The sequence below is a fragment of the Cyanistes caeruleus genome, chromosome 2 (assembly GCF_971803275.1).
Source record: "Cyanistes caeruleus chromosome 2, bCyaCae1.hap1.1, whole genome shotgun sequence".
Lineage (NCBI taxonomy): Eukaryota > Metazoa > Chordata > Aves > Passeriformes > Paridae > Cyanistes > Cyanistes caeruleus.
The window spans coordinates 107,450,344-107,474,458 of record NC_141702.1 but is presented as its reverse complement, the minus strand read 5'-3'; the positions used below and the strand labels follow the sequence as shown (position 1 = coordinate 107,474,458).

General features: G+C 36.4%; 1 protein-coding gene across 45 annotated transcripts in view; it reads right to left on the bottom strand.

Moving 5' to 3' along the window:
• The window catches only part of NRXN1 (neurexin 1), a 671,062-nt gene that overhangs the window by 359,074 nt on the left and 287,873 nt on the right, over nucleotides 1-24,115 (bottom strand). For all 45 annotated transcript variants that reach the window (XM_086878975.1, XM_086878974.1, XM_023922971.2 and 42 more), the window contains one exon: nucleotides 2,934-3,056. In XM_086878975.1, the coding sequence (XP_086735101.1) occupies nucleotides 2,934-3,056 (123 nt within the window). The remainder of the gene's footprint in view (nucleotides 1-2,933; nucleotides 3,057-24,115) is intronic.

Genomic DNA, 24,115 nt, shown 5'->3' with positions numbered 1-24,115 from the left:
AATGAGTCAGGGAGCTGTCTTGAAAAATGCCAAATGTGTAATTTTTGCTGGGACAAGAGCTGTCTATTGGATAGCAGCCAAAGAGCTGAGAATCAGGTTTCAGAGAGGAACATTATATATTCCAGTCTTGTATCCCTTCAGATGGCATTCCAATAATGTCATGGCAAAAATCCACCAAGCTTTGGCTTGTAGCACAATATCCCCACTACATTAAATGTATTTCTTTCTTGACCATAGTAATAAAAAAGTTCCAGAATCTGGGCTCACATCCCAAATATCCCTCCAACATTTCAGTTCTACAAACATGAAAACTTGAGAATTCACAAAATGCTCCACAGGATTAGTAAATGCAGCAATGAAGTAAAAGAGAATGTAGTTTGTACTTACAAGGTTGGGTGTTTGGGGATTTAGTGGTGGGTTTTTTGTGTTTCTTTTTTTTTTTTTTTGTAAGTTTTTTGTTTGATCTGGATTTGGTTGTTTTCTATTTTTTTTCTAAAGTTTGTCAGGTTTGTGAAAAAACATCATACTAAAGGGCAATTGAAATTCTGTTCATAACCATGAACCAGCTATTCTGTTATCCAAATTTAGTGATATTTCGACCATTTTTATTTTCTATACAGTCTTAGAAAATAAGGTTCATCAGGGCTGGAAGTACTGAAACTCTTCTATGATGAGTAACTTCTTCAGAACCACCTGCATGGCTTCCAATGAAAGCTAGTTATGACTCTGAATTATATTATGTATCCATGCACACATTATGCATTTGTCAAAGAGAACCAAGCACAACCCACGAATGAACAAGTGGTGTTTTATAATCTGCAAAAATTGGAAAGTCAGGCTGAATTATGTAATGGATTTTCCTCCAGTTTAAGCTTTCTGGTTCTGATGATGTTTCTTTCATATACAGCACAGGAAATGGAATCAAAAAAGGAAAACAATGTGTGGCAGGAGAAAGTTGGAAATTTTAGAAGGAAGCCAGTTTACTTCCTTATTCTCCTCATAAAACTATAATAACCTTTCACATGAAAAATTAATGGATTGTATTTTCTGAACCAAATTTCTGAACCTTGGGTCATTAGAAGAAAAGTTCTTAGTAATTTAGAACAAGCGCACCATAATCTCATATGGCAACTGTTTCCCTGTCCTTTCAGGAAATTCAAAGCAACTACACATTAAATTCTATTACATACATTTGAAATTTAAACTTTTAAAGGCTTGTAAATCACTAAGTGTTGAAAAAAAAACCAAAACAACAAAAATCCCCAGTCCCCCTCTCCCTAAAAACACCCAACACAACCAAAAAACCTCATCACTTACATAACAATAAAGATTTTCTTTGTAGGAAATGTGACATTCATGGAACTAACAGCAGATTACCCATATTTAAAGTTCCCTCTGTTCCTTCTCATATGGCAATTTCCTCCTCACTGGTGGAGGAGGCCAAAGATTGGCCACACAGGTTCCTACAGGGAGTTTAGGAAGATTAAGATGTCTTTTTCCCTCCAAAATATTGGGATGAGTTTCTCCTTTTGGATTAATAATTTTAAACATCTGTGGGTTATGCAAATGCAGACAACTTCCAGCTTGAGGAATGGAGAGGGAATCCAAGTCAACTGGCCATTTTTGGACATAGATACTGAGTTGTGGAAAGAATACAGCGTTGCACAAGAAAGCTGGACTCAGGTGATGTAACCTGCAGTATTTGTAAATTAGAACTCTGGCACGAGGAGTCCAGGAACTCTTTCATTTGGATCATTTGGATCTTGCACTGCATTTTGATGTAAGCAATTTTTTTTCTATATTAAAATCTTCCTTCTATATTAAAAACTGCCTTGGTAGCTGAAGCAGAAAGATTATAATATTTTTTAGCATACTTCCTCCCATACTATAAATCTATTACCAAAAAAAAAATAAAAATAAATTATTTAGGCCATCTAAATTCTTGGGAAAATGACCCTAGGCATCATAACATACACAGACTTCTGCTCTGGAACATATATTGGTAATTTCTGATTCCAGAAAACATGTTCTTGCAACTATATGAATTATTTTTCTACCAGTGACACAACCCTCAGTGTTCTGCTGAGGTGAAAATGGACTATTAAAGAAGTTACACTCCTCTTTAAAAAAAACAAACAAGACATTTAACTTGTTACCATTTTAACAAAGCTTACAACCAATAATAAAAGTTGTTTAATGCTACACAAAACCAAAGGATAATTTTAAATAGGTAACAAAAGTTTAGGCACATTCTGCTGTGCAAGGAATCAGAGCCAGAAGCCAGATCAGTTGTTATGAACAACATGCGTGTAAGCATAAGTACAGGACAAAATCAGTGTGATCTCTATTAACATTTCTGATAATATAAATATAGAAATAAATTTCTGTCATCTGCTAGTATGCATGTAATTTTTTTTTTCTCTCATTCCAACTGCTATTTTAGAATTTGAGAAAAAATATGCTGCCTAATATATAATTATTGAGGACAGCTGATGCAAGATTCAAACCACAGTAGAATATCCTTCAAATGTTTATTAAGTTCTTTCTTCCAGCAGTGGCTTAGAGTTTAGCCCTAACAATGTGTTGCCAAAAGCATTTTGTTTGCCTTCTCATTAGTGATGTATCAAATCACTTCTCTCCAATTACTGTATAAAAACATCCATTTAAGTCAGCACGAATGTTTTCATTAATTTCAATAGCAACCTTAGAGCAACATTAATATCAAGTGTAATAGCACACTTCTTGTACCAGCATTCCAAGATGCATAACATGAATTTTGAATCTTACCCAAGAAAAGGAAAGAAAAAAAGCATCTGTTTCTCTCAGATAAAGTAATATTCTGTAAAAGGGTGGTTTTTCTTGGTTTTTAGTTTTGTTTTGTTTTGTGTTTCCCCCCAGCAACGTGGAATCATGGAATGACAATGCCACAGTACCTGTCACAGCCTGCTGGTCATCCACCATTAACTTTAAACCTTTTCCTCGCCGCACCACACGCACTGTGTGCCACTCATTATCATTGAGGTTATAGCCAGCAAAAAGGGTTTCTGGGCCTTTGCCTGTAGGATATGCCAAACAGTCATTATGCAATCTTTAAAGCAGTTTACATGTGAACCTCACAGAGAAAGAGAGAAACAGAGAGACTGGCTGGGCAAATGTTAAAACTCACCAAAAGTCACAACAAGCAAGAAAATTACCAAGTATAAGCAAAATATAGAGCTACTAAATACTGTATACTATAGAGCTACTACATTAAAACATTTCTAATGCCTATTTAACTATGCAAACACACTGTATATACACCAGGTTTTCATAAATAGGCACAGTCAACATGGATTTAATTATTCACTTTTCAATCTCATACAGGCCTTTAAGAAATGGGATTACTGAACCCAAATAACTTCAAGTATGGATTTACAAGACTGGATTTTTGCTCCTTTATTAAAAATAATTTGGTGGAAAATAAAAAGTGGTAAATGTGTGTTATATTTTTCTTAATCTGTGTCCACTTCTCTGTTTGTTTAGCTTCTATTTATCAGGACTTCTCAGAGCATCATCTATTACCTGATCTAGATGACTTGCTAATATTCATATTCAGTACCTTCTGCTGTTAGAGAATCTTCAAACCATACTTTCCTTTTCCTTTAAGTGGATATGGTTTCTCTTTAAATCTGCTATTTTTGTCATCAGTACAGCAAACACTTTTGATGCAAATTCTGTGTATAGCACAATGCACTCATGATAAGCAAAGTATTCACAAACCTAGTAAAAAGGATACCTTTAATGCTCAGGAAAAGATTTCTCATAAGAAAAGGATTATGGAAATTGTACCTTGCATGGTTGAAGAAGAAGTGAAAGAGAGAAAGAAAAACCCTAGCTTTGTCCTGTCATTGATATGAATAGATGATAGACCAAGTGATGAACCAATGGATCAAAACTCAGTGGTGACTGTCCAGAAGGCAAAGCTAATCTGCAATAAACAAACCATATTCTTGTAAAACAGAGAACTCCCTGGCCTGTTTGTCAGTTCCTGTGGCAGAATAAAAGCTGTCAATAACTAAAAGTTGTCAATTAAATTCTGGACTCCAACAAGAGAGACACAGAGCTCCAGGAGCTGGTCCAGAGGACAGCTACAGAAATGATCAAGGGACAGGAGCATCCCTCTGACGAGGAAAGGATGAAGGACTGGGCCTGTTCAGCCTGGAGAAGAGACACTGAGAGGGAACCTCATCAATGTCTGTCAGTGTCTGCAGGGAGGGGCCCCAGGATGGACCAGGCTCTGCTCGGCGGTGCCGGGCAAAGGGACAAGAGGCAATGGGCAGGAACTGAGGCTCAGGACGTTCCCCCTGAGCATAAAGAAGAGGTTCCTTACTGTGCAGGTGACAGAGCACTGGAACAGGCTACCCAGATAGGCTGTGGATATCCCCCCTCCCTGGGGATATTCAAGAACCATCTGGACACTCTCCTGTGCCACGTGCTCTGGGATGAAACTGGTTGAGCAGGGAGGTTGCACCAGATGCCCCTCTGTGGTGCTTTCCAACCTGACCCATCCTGTGATTCTGTAAAAGAGACACATTATAAAGTAACTTTTGACACAGAAACATTAGGGTTACCCTGAGTCAGACCCTTACCCCCACTGTGCCCTTCCAGGTGACTCTATCCCATGTGTCAGTCTTGCTCTGAAAGGGACACACAACTAGCTCTGAAACTCTCCTACTTTTCTCTTGGGATTCTTTTCCATCCAGCATAGGTTAACCGTGATTGGTGAGATCTGTTAATAAAATCAAAGCCTAAAATCAAAGCCTTTTTGACTTCAGAACTGCACAGAAGGGAAAGGACACTAAGAGCTTGATGTAGCTGTTCAGCATATTGGACAGTTTTCACTTCAGATATTTTCCATCTTCTGTCAGCATTTTTTAAATTGCTTCTGGTTTACTGCCATGCTTTTATATGCAACCTTTGCTATTTCAGGCATGCCAAGGCATCTCCAGGAACAGAAATGCAAAGCAAAGGCAGTGAGAGTCTCATAACACTGTTTCTCTGTGCCTCTGTATCGACACTAAGATAGGAAAGGTGTTCAAACCCAGCAAAAGCAGATGATTGGGGTCAACTACCTGAATCATTCTGTTCATTAAATGTTTGCTTTCTTTGACAAGAGAAAGACCAGTTTTGCATAAAAATTCATTTGTCTCTGAATGTGCTGGTATAGATGCAGTGGCTAAAACTTTAAGCAATTTCTTTTAGGCACTTCAATGGAAACAACTTCTACCTAGATTTGGAGACAACAGATGGGTTTATAAAAAATAAAACAACACAAGCAAAATCTTAGTGAGAGTCAATAAGACTGTCTGGGATTACACCATTTAATATTATTGTGAACATATTCATGTTTATTTGTTAGTCCAAACTCCTTTTATTTTTTTTTTTAATTTTTAAAGTAGTTGAACTACTTAGTTTCCATTATCTTGCTTCAGATCTCTAAAAGACCTAAAAGCATATGCAATTTTAATTTACTCTCACATTAACAACCCTCTGTAGTGTCCCTTTTGCATAAAGGTGCCTCAGTGTATATTAATATCAAATCCAACTTGGCTGCTCACATTTACAGGCAAATCTATCTATTCTATTTTAATGGCTGGGGACTTACAAACACTTCCTGCTGTAAAATTAAATGTGTGTTTTCCTTTGCATCAGCCTATTTTCCTTGCAAGAGTACCCTGAGTAAAAAAAAAAATCAGGTCAGAACTCCATGAAAGCTGCCTGTTCCCACAGCACACAATCCAAAAGAGGATTGAGGGGACCCTGGTGAAAGGGGTTTAAAAAGGACAAACCTGGGTGTGACATACTATGGGAGCACTGCCCTGAAAAGAGTCCTGGCCTTGGAGAAACTATCCACTTGCACGGAAAAGAGACCTTTCTTTCCTGGGGCTGGTCTCTAACAGAGAAAAAGGGCTTTTGATTTGTCAGTGAGGGTACAAGAAACTACAAAACAGCAAGGTCCAGGGCCAAGGGGTTGTGTATGTTCCATCAGACCTGTTCCATCATGCTGCATCTCTGCAAAGTACAACAGTTTCCCATGGCAGCTGAGGAGGGAGATAAGAAAGGATGGATGCAGATTCCATTCCTGTGCTAATGCAGTGCTTGGCCAAGGATGTGCTTTCACACAGAAAAGCAGAAAATATGTTTGTGAGCAGGGTATTTAGGAGAAAATTGTCTAAATACTTAAATACAAAAACATGTAGGAATTCCTTGATACCACAAGCTACCAGGACTGCAGAAGAAAACTCTTAACACACCTTGTTAAATGGCATTGGTCAACCTGAAACATCGTTCATATTAGCACTTTCTTCACTGACTTTCAAATATATTGACCTGAAATTAATTTAAACCTCATATTGAGATCATAATGGCACAGAGTCTTCTTCTGCCCAGGTTATCAGTTTTATGGTGAATCTTCTCTGAATTATTGTCTCTCCAGTCTTATTCTGACTTTACACTGATCTAACTCCATTTAAATCATGCCAGAAGAAAGTGCTCCTAAATAAGTATATTTAAATAAGAATTGGCATATTGCCTCGTGTTTTTGGCAAGAGGCAAGGGGTGTTCTGGGCTTTAAAAAAAAAAAAAATTGCTTTATATATATAAAATTTTGTTTTACATGGACTGATACTATTTTTTCAAACTTATGTCCCTCCCTTTTATTTCCTATACTGTCCTTCCCCTGGAACTCATCTGTCTCTTTCTAGACAGGACACAGTTATTTTGCTTCACACACACACTCAGCCACCACTGGCTCACTTTCTGAGCTACTGATTCTCTGAGATACTAAAACCTTAATCATAAACCTTTTCCTTCTGAGACAAGATGTAAACTGGGAAAAAAAATCCACTAAGTATCTCCTCTTCCTTAAGTATGAAATTTATTATCAACATCTATGTTCAGCTCTTTTCCTATTTTAAAGGCTTAAATAATTACCAGATTTTATGTATCCTTAGAGAAAATGGACAGGACCAAATAAAAAAAGCATTGGCACTTTTATGGCTACCAAAGTTTGCTCAGAGTCCATCATACCAGTAAAATTTCCACATCCATTTAAAAGCAGATAATTGCTTGTACAAACACCTTTTTACAAAGCAAAATGCAGACTGTGCAGTCAATCAATACAGGTACAAATCTTGGTGGTGCAATTCATTATGAACTAGGACATATAAAGCCCCAAACATTCCCAGTTATATGTTTACTTGGCATCCAAAGCTGAGCTTACTGTGTTGTCAGCACCTCCTAGAACAGCCCTTTCAAAGTTAAAGGAAAAAAGTGTGAACCTCCCAAAGGAAAAAAAAAAAAATCTCATTTCCAGCACACTGAATATTCTAAATGCTCTCTGGAGACTCCTTTTTTCTACCTTGTGAGGAGCTTATCCAGCCTAATTCAAGTGCTGAATTTGCAAGATTTGCTGAATTCCAGCAAATCAGTCATTTAACTTTAATATGCACAATTTTTTCCTCTTACAGGTATTTATCCCTTGGCACTTTATTTTTAATCAACTACTTGAACAGAACCGATGATTTTGAAAGAAGATACTAGCTCTTACATTGTACCAAAACAGGTTCAAAATGAGTTGTCTGAATTTGTTTCACACAATGCCATCCACCTCTACCACTAAGACATATACCAAAATGCTTGGTGCATTCAGTTCTGCCATCAAAATAGATATGAAACATGAAATATAGAAAGAGACACTACAAACAGAGACTAGCAAGGGAGGCTGGGTGGTTCAGTGAATGCTGTCCAAGCCAGACACAGACAAATCACTGATATTTATTTATCAGTCAGCATAAGAAAGATTAGTGGTTTCAGCCTGGTTTGCTAATAGAAAACTGTGCATACTACAGCCATCATTATCAGGTGGCATTTAGACAAAAAGACATTTGGACAAGAAGACAAAACCCTGAGATCAATTTAGTTAATAGGGAAAAGTTACTTTAAGTCAGCGTTGTCAAAATTTCAGCTGAAATAATAAATATTTTATGATTCACCTTGCTATGTATAGACAGCTGCGTGGCTCTGAGACACCTAAGAGTGTTATTGTAAATACCTGGTGCAGAACAAGAGGACTTTGTGCCATCTCAGTTATCCTGCTTTCCAGAGTAAATTTAGCATGCCTCTAATCTAGGCTGCTGTTCCAGCACTCAGCCAGACTCACAGTCACTGTGCAAACCTCACGAGGCTCCTGCATTACACACCAGGCTGCAGCACAAAAAGTTCAGGATTCCTCCAGAGCAAGACACAGAAATGCAAGACATACAGGATAAGGCATCTTAACCTTCACATCCTTTCTGTGGCTGGCTGCAGAAACGTTGCTTGTCTTCCAAAACACTCATTAGCACAGCTGATCTTAAAAAGTCAATTAATATAGTGAATCAGCTGTATTTTAAATGACTGTGCCTGTAACATCCCAAAATTCCCTGGCTAAACGTGTTTCTTGCCAACAGAAAAATTACATTGCCTTTTAAATATCAGAAATGTGCATCAGGTTATCATTTGCAGCTAATTGATAGGATAACTTGAAAGAAAATCTAATTACAAGTCAAAGAAATTTTGTCCACTGTATTTTCTCCCCAACAGACTCGTACGGAAAATTCCACAAGAATAGCACATTCACTGAATTGTATCAAGAAAAACATATCAATCTTGCATTGCTTGATCCAAATGCTTCAGCCCACAATAGTTTTATTATAGGCAAAATTGCTTTTGGCAATTTGGGTAATGCATTGGCAGTTATGGGTATTTTTATCCTCCTTTTTTATCAAAATTTGACATTTCAGAAATTAAAAGGAAGGAGATTTGAGCTGCTAATATTATCCATCAGCCTCCATTCCAGCTGTAGACTAGATTTGCTAATATTCTTTAAAATAACAGGAATATAATATTAAATATTTCCATCAAGGCATATCCATATTTCTCATACAGAAATGCAGAAAGCTAAACAAGATACTTTTGAAAATTCTACTGGCTTCCCCTACATGGCCAAACTGCATACAGACTGCATTTAATATTGATCTAGTTCACTAGCAAGGAGAAACAGCACACACAGAGAATTCACTGGGGAAGAAAAATCCATGGAAGGATATGAAAACAACCAATCCAGGAATCAGGCACCATATCCAGCTCTGAGGGCACAGAATTTTCATTTGTCTGGTTTTCTCTCTTTTCTCTACATCTGCTTCCCTGATCATGGTCTGAGTTGCTGTGCATTTTCTTCCTCCCAGCTTTGTCTTTCTTTTGGAAAATGTTTATTTTAGGGTGCAATATCACACATACTCATCCACTTATTTCTTTTAAGCTGTGAGATATTCACTGTGACACAGCTGATGTCTAAACAGAGCCAGTGGATCCAGGTGGGAAGGCAGAACACAGGCAGATCTATTGGACTAAATTAAATCTAAGGATTCTGCCAAGAAAGGTGTTTCTGCTGAACCACTGTCTTGTGAAAGACTGTTCTCTACAAATAGCACCAGTACTCAATTGCAGCAAGATGGAGAAAGAAAGGACAACATCAGAAAGCAGTAAACTTTAGACCTGCAAGTCTTGGCCTCTAGACCTCCCTGCTAGACCAAAAGATAAGTAGAAGACAGACACATGCTCTCAAAAGTGTGCCTTGCTGGTCCATAATTGAGTCTACATAATTTGAACTCTATTTCCTGAAAAAAAAAAAAAACAAACCAGTTTTGAAGTTTCACTTACAACTTTCTGTGAACTCAGAGCACATGACAGGATAAAAATGATTCTGTTACTGCATTATGAAATGTCTGACCCATCCTAGAGATGTCTCTCGATGTATAACTTAAAACATTTATGGCCTAAAATCAGTTGCATTTTAATTTAGTTTTGTAACTCATCTGTCTAAGCAAGTGAATTGCAAACAGCCCTAAGGACATGTAATTTTCTTTTTTCTTGGAAATAATGAAAGAAAAGGATTTTTTTAGAAGCAGCTGAACCCAGAAGTCAGCTAGATCTATATATTTTTAACAAGAGTGCAGTTTCTCTTTCACACTGTTCGTTCTCTGAGGATCACGAACATCAGGAAATGTGCCAAAGGTACTAAAGGTTGTATGAATCTACCCCAAGGCCCTGAACTAGAGCAAAGTCAATGAGCTTGAAAAATATGGTTGTTGCTTTGTCAGCTCACTGCTGAACGCTCTGAGACACATTTTCAGAAACCACGGTGAACCTGACAATTGACTTTGCTGCAGGTGAGGTGAGCATGAACTTTCAATACATGGAAATCCTATGCTAATTTAAAGAAAAGTTGAGTGCAATATTATTTCCTTTGTATTTACTACAGGTAAAGAAATGTGCACTTACAAAGATTGTGCAGCTTTAGAATCACACTGCCAGGTCATACCCTGCCTTGAATCAGGCTAACTTTTTTAAAATGCACTCAAGAGTTATCAGTGTGAGTCAAGACTTAGTGTGAGTTGGCATTCAGCATATTCACTTCCACAAGCAACTTGCATGGCTTTAGTAAATATTAATCTGTTTTCACATTAACTTGACATGGCTGCTATAATGAAAAATTGCACAAATTTTAAGCTGAATGTGTTTGAGCATTTTAAGTCAAACTTAACACAAACACTTTCAAAGTCAATACCTTTGACCTTATTGCACCAAAGCTACAGCTGTACATTAGGAAAGCAGCCATTTTACAAGTCTTCTCTCCCATTTGATTACATTTTTTTTTTCAAATATCATCCACCATAAGCCTGCATATTACATGAAAAAGAAAATGGGAAATTTTAATCCCTTTAAAAGACTGAAATTCTCTCATGCAGGATTTCTGCATTACACTGAGCTTTCTAATTCTGAAAGCTTGTTTCAATGGAAAATTCTTTTTAGGTCTTATTTAACAAAAACTTTGTAAAACTGCTTGAGTAAAGAATGGCTAATTCATTTGGAGTTATTAGTATTTACTGTTTCCCCCTCTATAAAAAGAATATGATTGAAAGTCATGAGAACAGATGGGGGAACTTGGGAACTCCTAGGTAAAATAGTACTAAATCTAACATTAACCCCCGATTTTAAGCAATATTGAAAATCAGCTTTTTTCAAAAGTAAATTTTCACTGATTGGATATGACATTAATAGCAGACAGAATCTCTAATATTCATTAATTCTGTATAAATTAAGAGTTTAATCAAAACTACTGATTTGTGAGATGTGGCTCAAAGCAGGGGGAAGCAGCAATTCGAAGATAAATTCAAGTTAAGTTTCTCCTTTCCCAAGAGGAGTTCGATTTTTACCTCAGCAGACTCATTATTCTGGTCTTGACTACCAAACCAAAAGACCCAAACCTTAAAAAACACAGAGGCAGAGATGTAATTTCCCTGTTGTGGATTTCTAGGAGCAGCAAGAACATTCCTCTAAGTTTTCCAGGAAATGAAATCTACTACACCTGATAATCTCCATTTCCTTGGACATCATCTCTACAAGTTACTGTTCAAATAAGGAACCCTCAGTTTCCAGGGGAATTTTGCTGTCTCCTCTGATCCCAAGAGACCTGGAGGAATTCTGACTTGGGAGAAGGATTTCACAATAACATGGCTATCTAAAGATAATCTGCACCTTAATCACTGTCATTCAGCTGATAAACAAATAAACAAAAAAGACTGAGAGACAAAGATGCAGCTGATCTCCAAGTGTACCCTTAGGAGCCTAAAGAACCTGTGCTACCTCTTTGCACTTAAACCCACTGATGTAAAAAAAACCTAACTTACAGTAATCTTTGTAGAAAAAGTAGGCACACGTTTGACTGTATTTTTTTTTTTTTTTTTGCACAGAGAGAATTGGAATATTTGTTTTACATTGGCCAGTTTATAAGTGACAACAGGAAAAAAAAAGCTTTGACACATTAGCCTTTCTGACAGTGATATTGACTGTGCCCATTTATATCAAAACCATGGCTGTCAAAACTCGTTACATTTTAAAATATAAGTAAGCACGACTTAAGTATGCTTATATATATGCTTATAATTTACCTTTTTATAGAAAAAAAAATTATCTTTATGTTTAGTTAAATTAACATAACAGAAAAAAATCCAAAACATTTAAATATTTCCTTTTACCCTTATATCTTGCACATTGCTCTTAAGAATAAGCAGATTGGAAACTAGCTGGCATTGAAAGGAAGATAATTTGGACTGTGACTTTATTTTAAGAATAGGCTCCTCTTAATTTACAGGTGTCTTCATCCCAAAAACAGTTGTTATAAAATAGTTACAACTAAATCTCACACTCATATCCTTTATTTGGGTTTTTCTGTGGCTTTTTTTTGTAATTTAAATGCTGAATTATAACATTTTGCCTAATTAAGAATAATGAGAATAATATTTAAAGGTTTATTATTATTGATTATTTAACTGTTTTAAAATATTTTTATAATCACCATGGAACAAAAAGCACAATTTATTGACACTGCTTATTCTTGGATACTTCTAGGCATACAGGAGTCAAGGAAGGAGGACTAAAATAGACATTTCAGCTTTCAGAAATTACAGATGGATGAACCCAAAGGTTGATGTCTGTTCTATGATCAGTCTCCACTGACTCTTGCATGCCTGAGTAGAAAAGTGTAGCTTTAGTTTATGGAATTGTTTTTAACATGGGGAGAATCTCTCCAATGCTCTTGTGCCATTTATCATCACTTTAGGATTGTGCTCAGCATCAGCGAGTGACAATTTTTTATTTAACAAAACAAGTAAGCTTCTTGACAGAAGTGCCTACTTGCACTTTCTTAAGGTGTGCTCTGTATCTTGATTTATGCAATTTTAGGGAATCAAGAATCCATGTTGCTGACTTTCAGACGCAGTGCTGCTCTTATTCACAGCCAATTAGCCCATCAGCTGAGCTCCCAAGTGTCTTGTATCATGTCAGTGATGGTGTCAGCTGTCTCCTGTTAGCTGGAGATGCAAGAATACTTCTTCCCCCCAGAGCAAATGGTGTGGTTGTTTCCTCCTAGGAAACAGCAGACTTGCTTTCAAGCTGCTGAAATGTTACACAGGAAAAACTGCAGAGACAGTTCAAAGGATATCAGTAACCACAATGAAAATTCAGCAGGTAATTTGCACCAATAGTCAACAATTACAGCGCTTAAATTTTGATAAAACTGTAACTCCTTAAATGGCAGGGAGCACGATTACTTTTCACTTCTGATCCAATTTCCACAAGTCATATATAAACAGTTCATGGCATGTAAGTGAAAGGTGGAATTGTTCACTTACCTATTTGAGCTTTCTTTTCCAGACAGATTTTACTATTAGTGAGAAAAGCTTAATGTGCAGAGACAGAGAGGAACTTTTAACTAAGGAAATTTTATTTCTACATACATGCACTTCACTCCCTGGAGGAAAATCTCACAGAATATAAAATGAATGAGAAATAATACCAAAGAATTAGTATAAGCTACATGAACCACAGCTCCCTTTTTTTCTTTAATTGCTTTTTCTCATTCCATGTCTTGGTCTTCGTCTTGTGTCTTGTTGCTTCAAGACTGCCTAGACAAATAACTGCTGCAGAATTCCTTGCAAACTTCCCAAAGGGGACTGCATCTCAGAAAGCCAACTTTATCTTGATGTCTCAGCTCAACAGAGCAATATCTCCTTTGAAGTGACTTGTCTGATGGATTGAGGCCTAGAAATCAGCTGGAAGGGAGCATAAGTTAACCTCTTGACATGTCATCCGAAAAAAGTAATGAGCTCGGAGGGAAATTTCAACAGCTACCTGAATATAATTCATTAAAGTTATTGTCAAGAAGAGATAATAAGGAAGCATTTATGTGGTTCCAGTAATAAGCTACTGAGTGCTTAAAATGTTATGATAGATGTTTCATGCATTTTAATAGACATAAATGCAAAATGTGCTAGATACAGAGTAAGTGCTTTTAATATAAGTGCTCATCAGTGACATGCACTGGGTAGATGTTTTTAATGTTATCAGCTCTTCAAAAAAAGCACATTGAGAAATGAATTACTGTTCTTATAACATTAATGGAGAATAATGTAGCTGAGAGCTTGCCAGGCTCCTTCATCAAGACTGAACTTACGAAACGAGGCCTTGCTGCAGAGAAGCGAAGCAGGGATAAAAGAGCCACCTTTCTGAAACAGCCATGGAGCTAAAACTAACACATACTTACAGGTTTTTTGCAGATGCTATAAAGGATGGGCCATCAAAATGCCACAGATGACTCAGGAAACAGATTCTGTGAACTTGTGTTTATGCAAATAAGTGGAAATAAGTGTGCTACATATGGAAAGGACAAAAGATCTATGCCCATGTGCTGTTCTCTACTGTCTATAATCAGATTTCACTGGTCTTAGTGCTGAAAGAGTAAGTTAATTCCTTACCAGGGTTTATTCCAGACTTCCAGCAGAACAAATATAGAAATGTATCAAAATAATTTTGATATATGCAAAATTTTAGTTGGGCACCCTTGTCATTTCTCCTTTCTTTGATTGAAGAAGAGGGAGCCAAACATTCCCTAAGCAGCTTGGCTCTCCTGAAAAAAGAAAAAGCTGAAAAATAGGATCAGATCTGACTCTTACTGAAATTAGTTGCACTTTTTTTGATCATTTAGAAGTAGTATCTATTAATATGAGAGGGGCAGACAGAAACTTGGCAATTCCCCTCAACATATGCCAGACTTACTGCAATGCTCACTGGCTGTGCTAGTGAGAGCCAGACACCCCATTCCAATTTCACTCTCCTAGATTCTGTTTCCCCTTTCCCTTATTTCCTACCAAATGCATGTCCATTCTATTAAAAAAAAAATAAAAAATCACACTTATTCTATGAGTTCCCTGCAAGTGTATGTTAGGACAGAATGACAACTGTGAGCTTGTGATGTGCTGATAAGAAAAGCAGTCTCTTCCTGCAGAGAGATGGCAATTTGGTTGGTTTTCCTTGAAAAGTTTTTGAAATAACACAGCACCACTGTGGCTTTGTTTCTGGAAAAAGTCCTATTCACTTAATAGATTTAAATGCTTTCTGAACTAAACTATTAATTATTTTAGTATCTTTTTACAGACATTGTTTTGTTTTTGGTTTTTTTTTTAAACTAATTTTCCATTCCCAGAAAATAAGTCTTCAAACTTTAGCATTACAATAGAGAGACTGGAGTGTTTCTCCATAGAATTTTAATTTATAAGCACTTATAAATGTTTTCTGCAAACATATTAATAAATGTTCCTCTCAAGAACATTATATCTTAGAAACAAAGGTGGAAAAAACAAAGAAAGGTGTTTTATCTTGAAGTCTGATGGCATTTTTAATCTGTGTATAAATTTAGAAACATCATCAACTCACGAATGCTGAATTACTGTTATTTTTTCTTAATAATGAATGCCAACAATGAATTTCTTTTTTAAAGAGCTACAGACCAAAATTTCTGGCCAGAAATCTCTTAAGTTAAAAAAAAATAAAATTATTCACAATGCCTAGTGAATATAAAACAGCCATCTTAATTAATGGCTTACCCTAATTTGACTTGATTTGTCAGTTAATCAAGAAGGTTTTTTGTGAATTTGTTGAAATATTGCCTTGTGTCATCTGCTGCCATCTGTGTGTTAACACTCTAATTTTCATGGAATCTGATTACAAAGTTTAGAATGACTGTATACAACCCAGTTGATGATAGATTTATTTTTTTTTTTTCAGCCTAATGTTTCTGTGAGTCTGTGATTACTTTCACTAGCAATTTCCTGTTGCTCTGAATACAGGGTATAAACTAGTGATGAAATAATTAGGGAAAGAAGTTGCAAATTAAGCTGTGTAATGGCACATAAGACCAGCCAGTTCAGCACTGTGCTTTCAAGAGCAGCACAGAGAAGCAGAACTTCTCTGTAGTAATTACCACTCTAACAGTCACAGCTTCCAGTGATGTTTGGGACTTCTGGAGCTGCAAAAAACAGCCTTATCTTAGAAAGTCCTTGATTTATTTCCATTTCATTTAAAAAATCAATTTATTAACCTCCTGCTGCTTCTTGTGGCTGTATAATCATATATTTATAAAAATACATTCATATTCTCTCAGGTATTTTATTTTTTTCCTACCATTCCTAGCTGCCCCATGTAGGAAAGCTAACCCATAGTTGAAATCCTCCCCGTTACAGTGACCTGTATTTTCCCCATTTAAGTTAATCACAAGGAACTGAACACACATGGAGAGTTCAGGAAGCAGATAAACCATGACTGCATAATGACATAATGCTGCTTTCACTTCTGGTCTTTTCTCCTCTCCCCATAGCCACTCTATCCCATCCACTGGGATTTCTGGTCACTTCTGAGCACTGAACTGTTTTACAAGAGCTATTTACAATGACTGCACAATTTCTCCAGCTCAGTGCCACCACATTCCATTGCTGTGCTCACATAATTAAGGTTTCTTTTTCCTAGCATGAATTACTTTGGCTTATTGCTATTTAATTCCACCTACCACTTTACTGTGCAGTCATTCAGCATTTTGGAGCCCCTCAGAAAATCCTCAAACATGGCATTTCATTTAATTTTCTTAAATAAGCCCGTTCCATTTGCAAATAATATCATCTCAGTGTTCATCTTCATTTCTCAATCACTTATGAATATGTCAGCAGAGATTCCTGTGAGAGGATTTGGGAGCAGAGCTTTACTGTGGAATGACTGCCATGGCAGCCCAGTTCACTAGTATGAATGACATTATATTAGCTTTTATATATTCTTCTCCAGAAGAAAATATTATTCAATTCCTTTCCTTTACTGATTAGAGCAGGATTCCTTATTATCCCTGCAAGATTTGACTGTAACACCCACTTTCTGTCACGGAAAAAAATTGTGAGGATAATTTAAATCACCAGTCCTGAAATGTGATTAAGTCATCTTGCTTCTCAAAAGCTAAAGGAAGAAAACATAAAAGTAAAATAAGAGAAATTTAGGACCTGCTATACATGAAAAACGTACTTTCAAGTGCTTCTTCCCATTAAAATATTTAAAAGTCCTAGTCTACTTCTTCTGAAAAGTCCTTTTATGAAAGATTTGTTAGGACCAGTATGAGCTAGACACGCACAGCTCCCTTGCATATAAATCAGGATTTATTAATTCAAGGCAGTCTATTCTTACAGATCCAGCACATCCTGGAGGCTGCTTTGTCCCTGTTGGTAAAATGAGAGGCTGCATGCTTGCAGCAATCTCTGCTTTCCTACCCTCCAAGAGTCCTCTTGTCATATTATTTAGTGTTTTAGAGGATCTCCCACTCCCTGCTCCCCTTTCAGAGCTGAAGGATCAGAGGGAACAGCTTCAGTCCTCTTCAGGCTGTTCCCTTGGGCTTTGCTTGTGAAACTTTGGCAGCATTCCAGATCTCAGAGCCCATTGATACATAACCACACTGTGGCCCTGACTCAGATAGCTCCATATATCCATCAAACTGACAATTATCTATATCTGGCACAGCAAAAATTAAAGTATACACTGAAATATTGCAAATGGAAAGTCTATTACTTTTCAGCAAACTTGAAGGAGTTCCTGAAAATATTTAAATGGTAACGATAAAAAAGTCTTTACCTGAATGTTAAACTAATGATCTTTCACCACCAATTAGGGAAACTAATTTTCAAATTTACATAAGTAGCCCTGTGTTTAAGCTTTTACTGTTGCCTTGCTGTGGCTATTGCAGAGCACACCACTGTGCCTTGAGAAAGCCACAGATATTTTACTGTTGTACATTTGATTAGTGAGGACCCTGTTAAACCAGCTATGGCTTTAAAAGTACCATGGGTAGAATGTGTGACTTAAAAAGACAAAAGTAAGATGAATGAAAAGACAGGAAAGCATACACACAAAAAAGTAAAACATGTTTTCTAGTAAAAGAATTGAAATAATATTTTACTGACAGCCTGCCAGGAGACTAATAGCAATTTTCTCCTCTCTTAGATAAGGAAGAGCAAACATAGAGGAGGTTTTATAAGGAGCAAGTAGAATTCACAGAAATAAACTTCATTGCCGTTCTTCATGTAGGCTGAAAGCACTGATAGAGCAAAGCCCTCAGCCTGCAGCAGCCAACCCTGAAAGCTTTGTCAGGGAGAAAGTAAATATCATAGGCCCTTAAATGGTCACCCAGCATACATAAAGCCTTTATTTTCACTTTAATGAAGCTTTGAGCTTTTTTGTTGCTAATATGATTGTCTCCCAGCCCCAGCTAAGCAGGTTCAGACAGGGGCTTTGACAAATTATATGTGCAAGGCTCTTCTCAAGATTTCTTCATAATAAGCTAGTTGATTCAGGTTTTCTTATGCTCTTTATTAGTTCAAGATTTCTTAACAACTATAACTGGTTAAGGAAGAGGTAAAAATGGAAGCTTTTTACATAACTTGAGCATATCCCTGCAAAATTCCTGTGCTTACCAAAACTTAGGCTTGAGATGAGAAGTCAGTGTATCACAGGACTGGTTTTCTCAGTCACTAAGTGAGAGAACTCTTTCTTGGAAGTCCAATGTGCCTTCATTGTTGTCTTCTCAGAGTCCTCCACCGAGCCAAACTAAATCCATGTGAAATTTCCCAAAATGCCACAACATGAAATGGATTTCAGACCTTTATTATTTTATGTGAATGGCCCAAAAGCACAGCATCCCCTCAGCTGTCATCTCCTAATTTGTATTCTCTACATGATACTCAATGGCTTTTCCTCATTCTTGAAACTCCCTAAAATTTGGCATCAGATATTTCCTAGGTTCAACGTCCAGTTTGTTTTATAAGGCTACTTCAGAAGAGAATAATTGTGATGTGCAAAACTGAAGGTGCACGTTTACCCAGAAACCTTTCCAACATTTCCCTGCATTTGTCTGAAATCACTTCCCTAATTGATATAGCCTAAGCATTCCACACATCTCTCAAGAAGTGATGTTTCTGCCTTTCTGCACACAGCATGTACTTTTCCAGGATGTTGTTGCTTAGATGTAGGCCAGATGAATTCATTTTGGGATAGCATAAATCTGTGTTGCTGAAAAAAGCAACGTACTCTTTCTACTAGAGGTTGTTTTTCTACTGTCCCTGCACCATCCTGTCTCCCCCTCATCCTGTTTTATTCTACAACAGGTGTCAGAAAACTGCAGCCATTCAAAATTGACAATTTTGTTAATGGGTCACTTTAGTCAAATTCATCATATAGATACTTGAATCTTCTGCACTGGTAGCAAAGCAGTGGACAATGTAAGAGTAGGACCAGCAGGCATGAAGAGAGAAAAACAGTTTTGAATGACAGCTTTGTTTTAGAGACAGATGAAAGTCTGCAACACAAAAACTAAAGAATGGTATGAGAACTTTTGAAAAATGATCAGCAGTGGCCCAGCTGGTTCACTTTACCCTCACACCATTCAAGAAACAGCCACTGCTTTTCTCCAGAGCAGCTGGGCAAGCAGACTGCAGGGGGAGGAGGATGGCTTTGCAGCCACTGCCCCAATGAGCCATTGAATTTGTTGTGATCACAGGGTACAACCTGTACAGCTCCACTTCTTTCCACTCTGTACTCAACAGAGAAAGAGAAATCAGAGGCATCTCTCTTGTAACTGGCTTCTGTGGCTGTACAGAGTAAATTATGTGCTATCCCTTAATGGCTCTAGGCCTCCTGATTATATTTATACAGGTAGTCTCTTCTGCTTTCAAACCTGAACATTCTTCCTGGGCTGAGCTGTTTTCAACCTTTGTTCCAAACACAGTGCCTGGAACAAGACAGGAGGGTCTTAATGCAGCTTCAGGATGGAGTACTGAGGGCTCCAGTGAGAGCCTCTGAGTAAAGCAGCAGTTTTCCCTTTTTTTGCATGCTATTAGCAATTAGAAGATTGTAATCAGAATTTGACTGAATAGAGCCAGGTATGTTTTCAGTTTTGTTGCATAGCAGCAGACCCTGTTTCTCAGGAAATTATATGAAAAGGGGCCTTTAAGCTGATATTGCAGAATGAAAAGGGATCAAATGACTTTCTGTTCTAAATCTGCAAAGTATAGACAAAGCTTTAAAAGAATTATTTATAATTATTTCAAACTTTATGCTGCAAACAGAAAGAAGTTTCTGACTGAACTTGCAGAGAAAGTACCCTGCTGATTTGCTGCATGTCCTCTATGGTAAAACTCTTTTACATATTTTTGCCAGGCTGTCAGCAACACTTAATGAGGGAAAGATCAAAATTCATGCTTTTCATAAGCACTCTGTAAGAAAACAGGCCAAGTACAAAATCTTACATTTTGGGGGGAGCTACAAAATTGAATCATTTTAATGATTTTCTACTGCCAATAACAGCAAAAAAGAGAACAAATAATATATTCTAATAATTCTTTTCACGAGATAGTATGAAGTTAATGCATAGAAATGTATTAACAATTTGCTTATCACAGTAGATTTAGGAATAACCAATAAGACCACAGCTGAAGATTCTGGATTTTGCAATAAAATGCAGTTTTACAAGCAGGAGCTTTCAAAAAAAGATGTATAGTCTTCACGTAAGATTTTCTGCTGCTCAAAATTAATGTTCATATTGAAAATGTAACGTAATTGTACGTTCTTTAATAGATACAATTCTCCTCTTATTTACCAATAATCTGACAAATCCCCTTGTCATACCCTGGATTTGTAGGATGCTTTGACAAGAAAGAAACGCCTCAGTAACAGATGTTTCCAAATAGAATAACTTAATCATCTGTAATGTGCACAGCTGCAGAATAGGAAAATTTTAAAAGGATGAGCATACAAAACAAGGAAAAAAGATTAAGGGCTATAGAGAAGAACAGGGAATTGAAATAGCATGAGAAAATGAAATGAGAGGAACAATAAATTATATGGGGAATGGGTGAATAACTAGACAGACACAAAAACAAGGGGTGCATGTAAATACAAACACTGAAGGGGCACTTCTCTGGAAGAAAAAACAGAAAACCTTCCAAGCCCAGGAAATTCTCCCTAATTCATAAAGGTGAACATGCAGCTTGCAAACCTGCTTCACACATTCCCTGGGGAATTGTACACATTTACTACCACGGTACTCTCTGTTCCCTGACATCCTGCAATTCATAATCATTTCTTGTGGCAGTCCCACATTTGAGTATAACTGAATTCAGTGGCATTGCACTGTGAGTTATTGCCTACAGAAGCAAAGCTGCACACTAGAAAACTAACCTAAATCTCCCCAGCACTCTGGGCCACAAGCTGAGCAATCTTTCACAGCACCATTAAAATATGTGTCCTGTATTTTTTAATATTAAACAAAAATATCAGACTGGGAAATGAGAGCCAGCCATTTACTAATTAATATTATTAGTGGTATATAGTGGTATTAAAAAAACCCCTTACAGTCCTACCTGGCTAACTCATATAAAAATATAGTAAATTAATTTCCAGAAATTATAACAATACAATAGTAATAATAATAAAACCCCTCACTGTCCAAAAGATGAAATCATGTGTAAGACTGCAGACATCTGTGACAAAAGCATAATGAATATTAAAACCAGCAGCCTTTACAGCTACATGGATTTTTCATATACTAATATTTTGGAATCATTAAAACTAAAAAAAAAAATAAAAGCAATTTAATTTAAGCCAAGATTGTAGCCTTTAAGGTTACAGCAGTGAAAAATATAAAAATATAGCTCACCTATTTTTGTTCACAGTCAGTCAGAAATTGTTACTGAACTGCAACTGAAATTTTATTGGAATAAAGTTCTGTCTCTAAGAAGTACAAGGGGGAAGTCCCAGTCAGTTCAATAGGATTCACAGTTATTTATAATTTATGCTTGACAGTTTGAAATTAAAGGGTAACAATTACTTATTTTTTCAAAAGACAGAAATATGTTTGGGCTTTTATTTGTTTTTAATATAATTTATTCCTATGCAATTTTTAAGGATTAGTTTGTTAATTCTCTATGTAATGTAAAAGACCTCTACTACTATCAACTTATTTTTTACAGAATATTTAATTCCAAAAAAATGCTGTTACATTCATATTATTTAAAACAACAGAGTTCACTGCAGTCTTATTTAAAAATTAGTTCCTCATCCTATGACCACTAATATGGGAACTACAGCAGCTATTTCTGTTCATCAAATAAGGTTTTCCCTTTCTCCTGGTGTCAGCCCCAGCACTGACCTACATGTACCTGCAATTTAAAAGCACCTTTTAACTCATTGCCTGACAGACAATTTAATTTCATAAACTTGTAGCTCTGAAGAACACAATGAAGTTATTTAAGGATGTACTAACCCAACATTTCAGCAACAGTATTTTCTGACTGACATGAGACAGAATTTCTAGTGATGGATGGTTTTATGGGCATATTGATCTTCTAACCTAGCACAAAATATTTAGCATGTCACATATTTTTAATGAAACACAAGTTCAGTAGTGACCTGATAACTGATTAACATTTTAAAATTTCAAAAATTCTGTCCTTCAAACAAGGAAGACCCCAAAATGCCACCTCTTCTGCAAGACAGGACATCAGCTAAAGGTGAAGGGATGACCATGTGTATTAAAAGTTGCTGCCATAATCTTAGCTCATTTGATCTGCAGTGAGCAGAAGACAGGCTTCAGGAGAAAATGAGAGGAGGAAGAGGAGCAGTATTTTCTTCCCTGGGTTTATAATTCACAGCAGGAGAACGTGCTTGCATTAACATTTTTCTTCTCTCAAGCATGTTGATGTTCACCTTAAGTTTTTGGATTTTTTTTAAATTGTCTTTCCAAATTCAAACCATATACTTTCATCCTGACCTTAACTCTGTTACTAGGCTAGTTATAATGCATAACTCTCAGTCCCAACACTGAGGTTATGTTAACAGGAATAATTTCTAAGTAACAGAAATAAGTAATGGAAAAAAAGGTTTTTCAAACATGATAACCAGATTTATTGCTATCAGCCTAAAATCAGGATTGATTTGTGTCCAGCTCTTGATGGAAAGAAGAGAGGCACTCAACTATCACAGTGTTTAGCAACTTAATATTCCAGTTCTGGATGCTGTTGTTTTGAGACAATTTGTGTCCCACTAAACCCCATTATATTGTCTAATAAGCATTTTTAAGGACTGCTTAGAGCAATAATTCTCCATAATCTAAAAATTAGGATATAGAAATTGCTCATGAAACATCTGGTTGCTGAAAAACTCCAGTGCAGATAAGAAAGCATTGTAGTACTTACCATACTGAAAGCTCCCAAAACCCTGCTCAGTACACACAAGCACCACAGGGAGATGGAACTAATCACCCAAGTTCATTTCTAATAACAGAACCACTATAAACAAACTGTAAAGAAAAATAACTTAAGAGTATTTTATGCCAAGGATATTTTGTAGAGAGGTTATGTTGCTTCTATATGAGACCAAGAACTTATAACTGGTAATCCAATCCAGTAGATGCATTGCTCCTCTTTGCACTCCTCTAATTGGAGGCTTATTTGTGTTTGCAGATTCTCCTTTGATCCAAAACTTGCTTAAAATGAAACCTAGAAACCATTTAAATTTATCTTGACACATCATTTAATCCAAAAGAGATTAAAAAATGAAAGCACATGTTATGTTGTGGTTTTATTCCTGGTGGGTTTCCTTATGTTAGCAACTCTGTTTTCAGAGGGATTTTCAGATTTTATTAAGGAAGTTAGGAAAAGGGTGATACTGTTTTTCCTAGGGAAAAAAAGGAATTTACCAGCAGCAAGCAGTCTCATTACAGTTCTGCCCAAAAAAGCTGCTTATCTTACACTTTTTTTTTCTAATTGAGATTTCATTAGTAGAAAAGGATAATGTCCTGTGGCAGACCAAGAAAATGCTTCTGAGATTTTTCATGATTTTATATATTTTAGCAAGCAGAAACAGGAAATATTTGTGTTTATAAGTGAGAATTTTTTACTTTTTTATTATTTTCATTTTAATTTGAGGTTGATATCTTTATGCATTAGTGATTACAAGCATTTCCTTTATTGTACTGAATTCTCTCTGAATTTAAGAACAGTTTAAATTAAATATTTACCTCAACAAATTTTTCTGGTTTTTAATACAAATGCTGTATTTTTGTCTTGTAAAAAATATTCATTGAAGAATCTATTAGCAAATGACACATTAA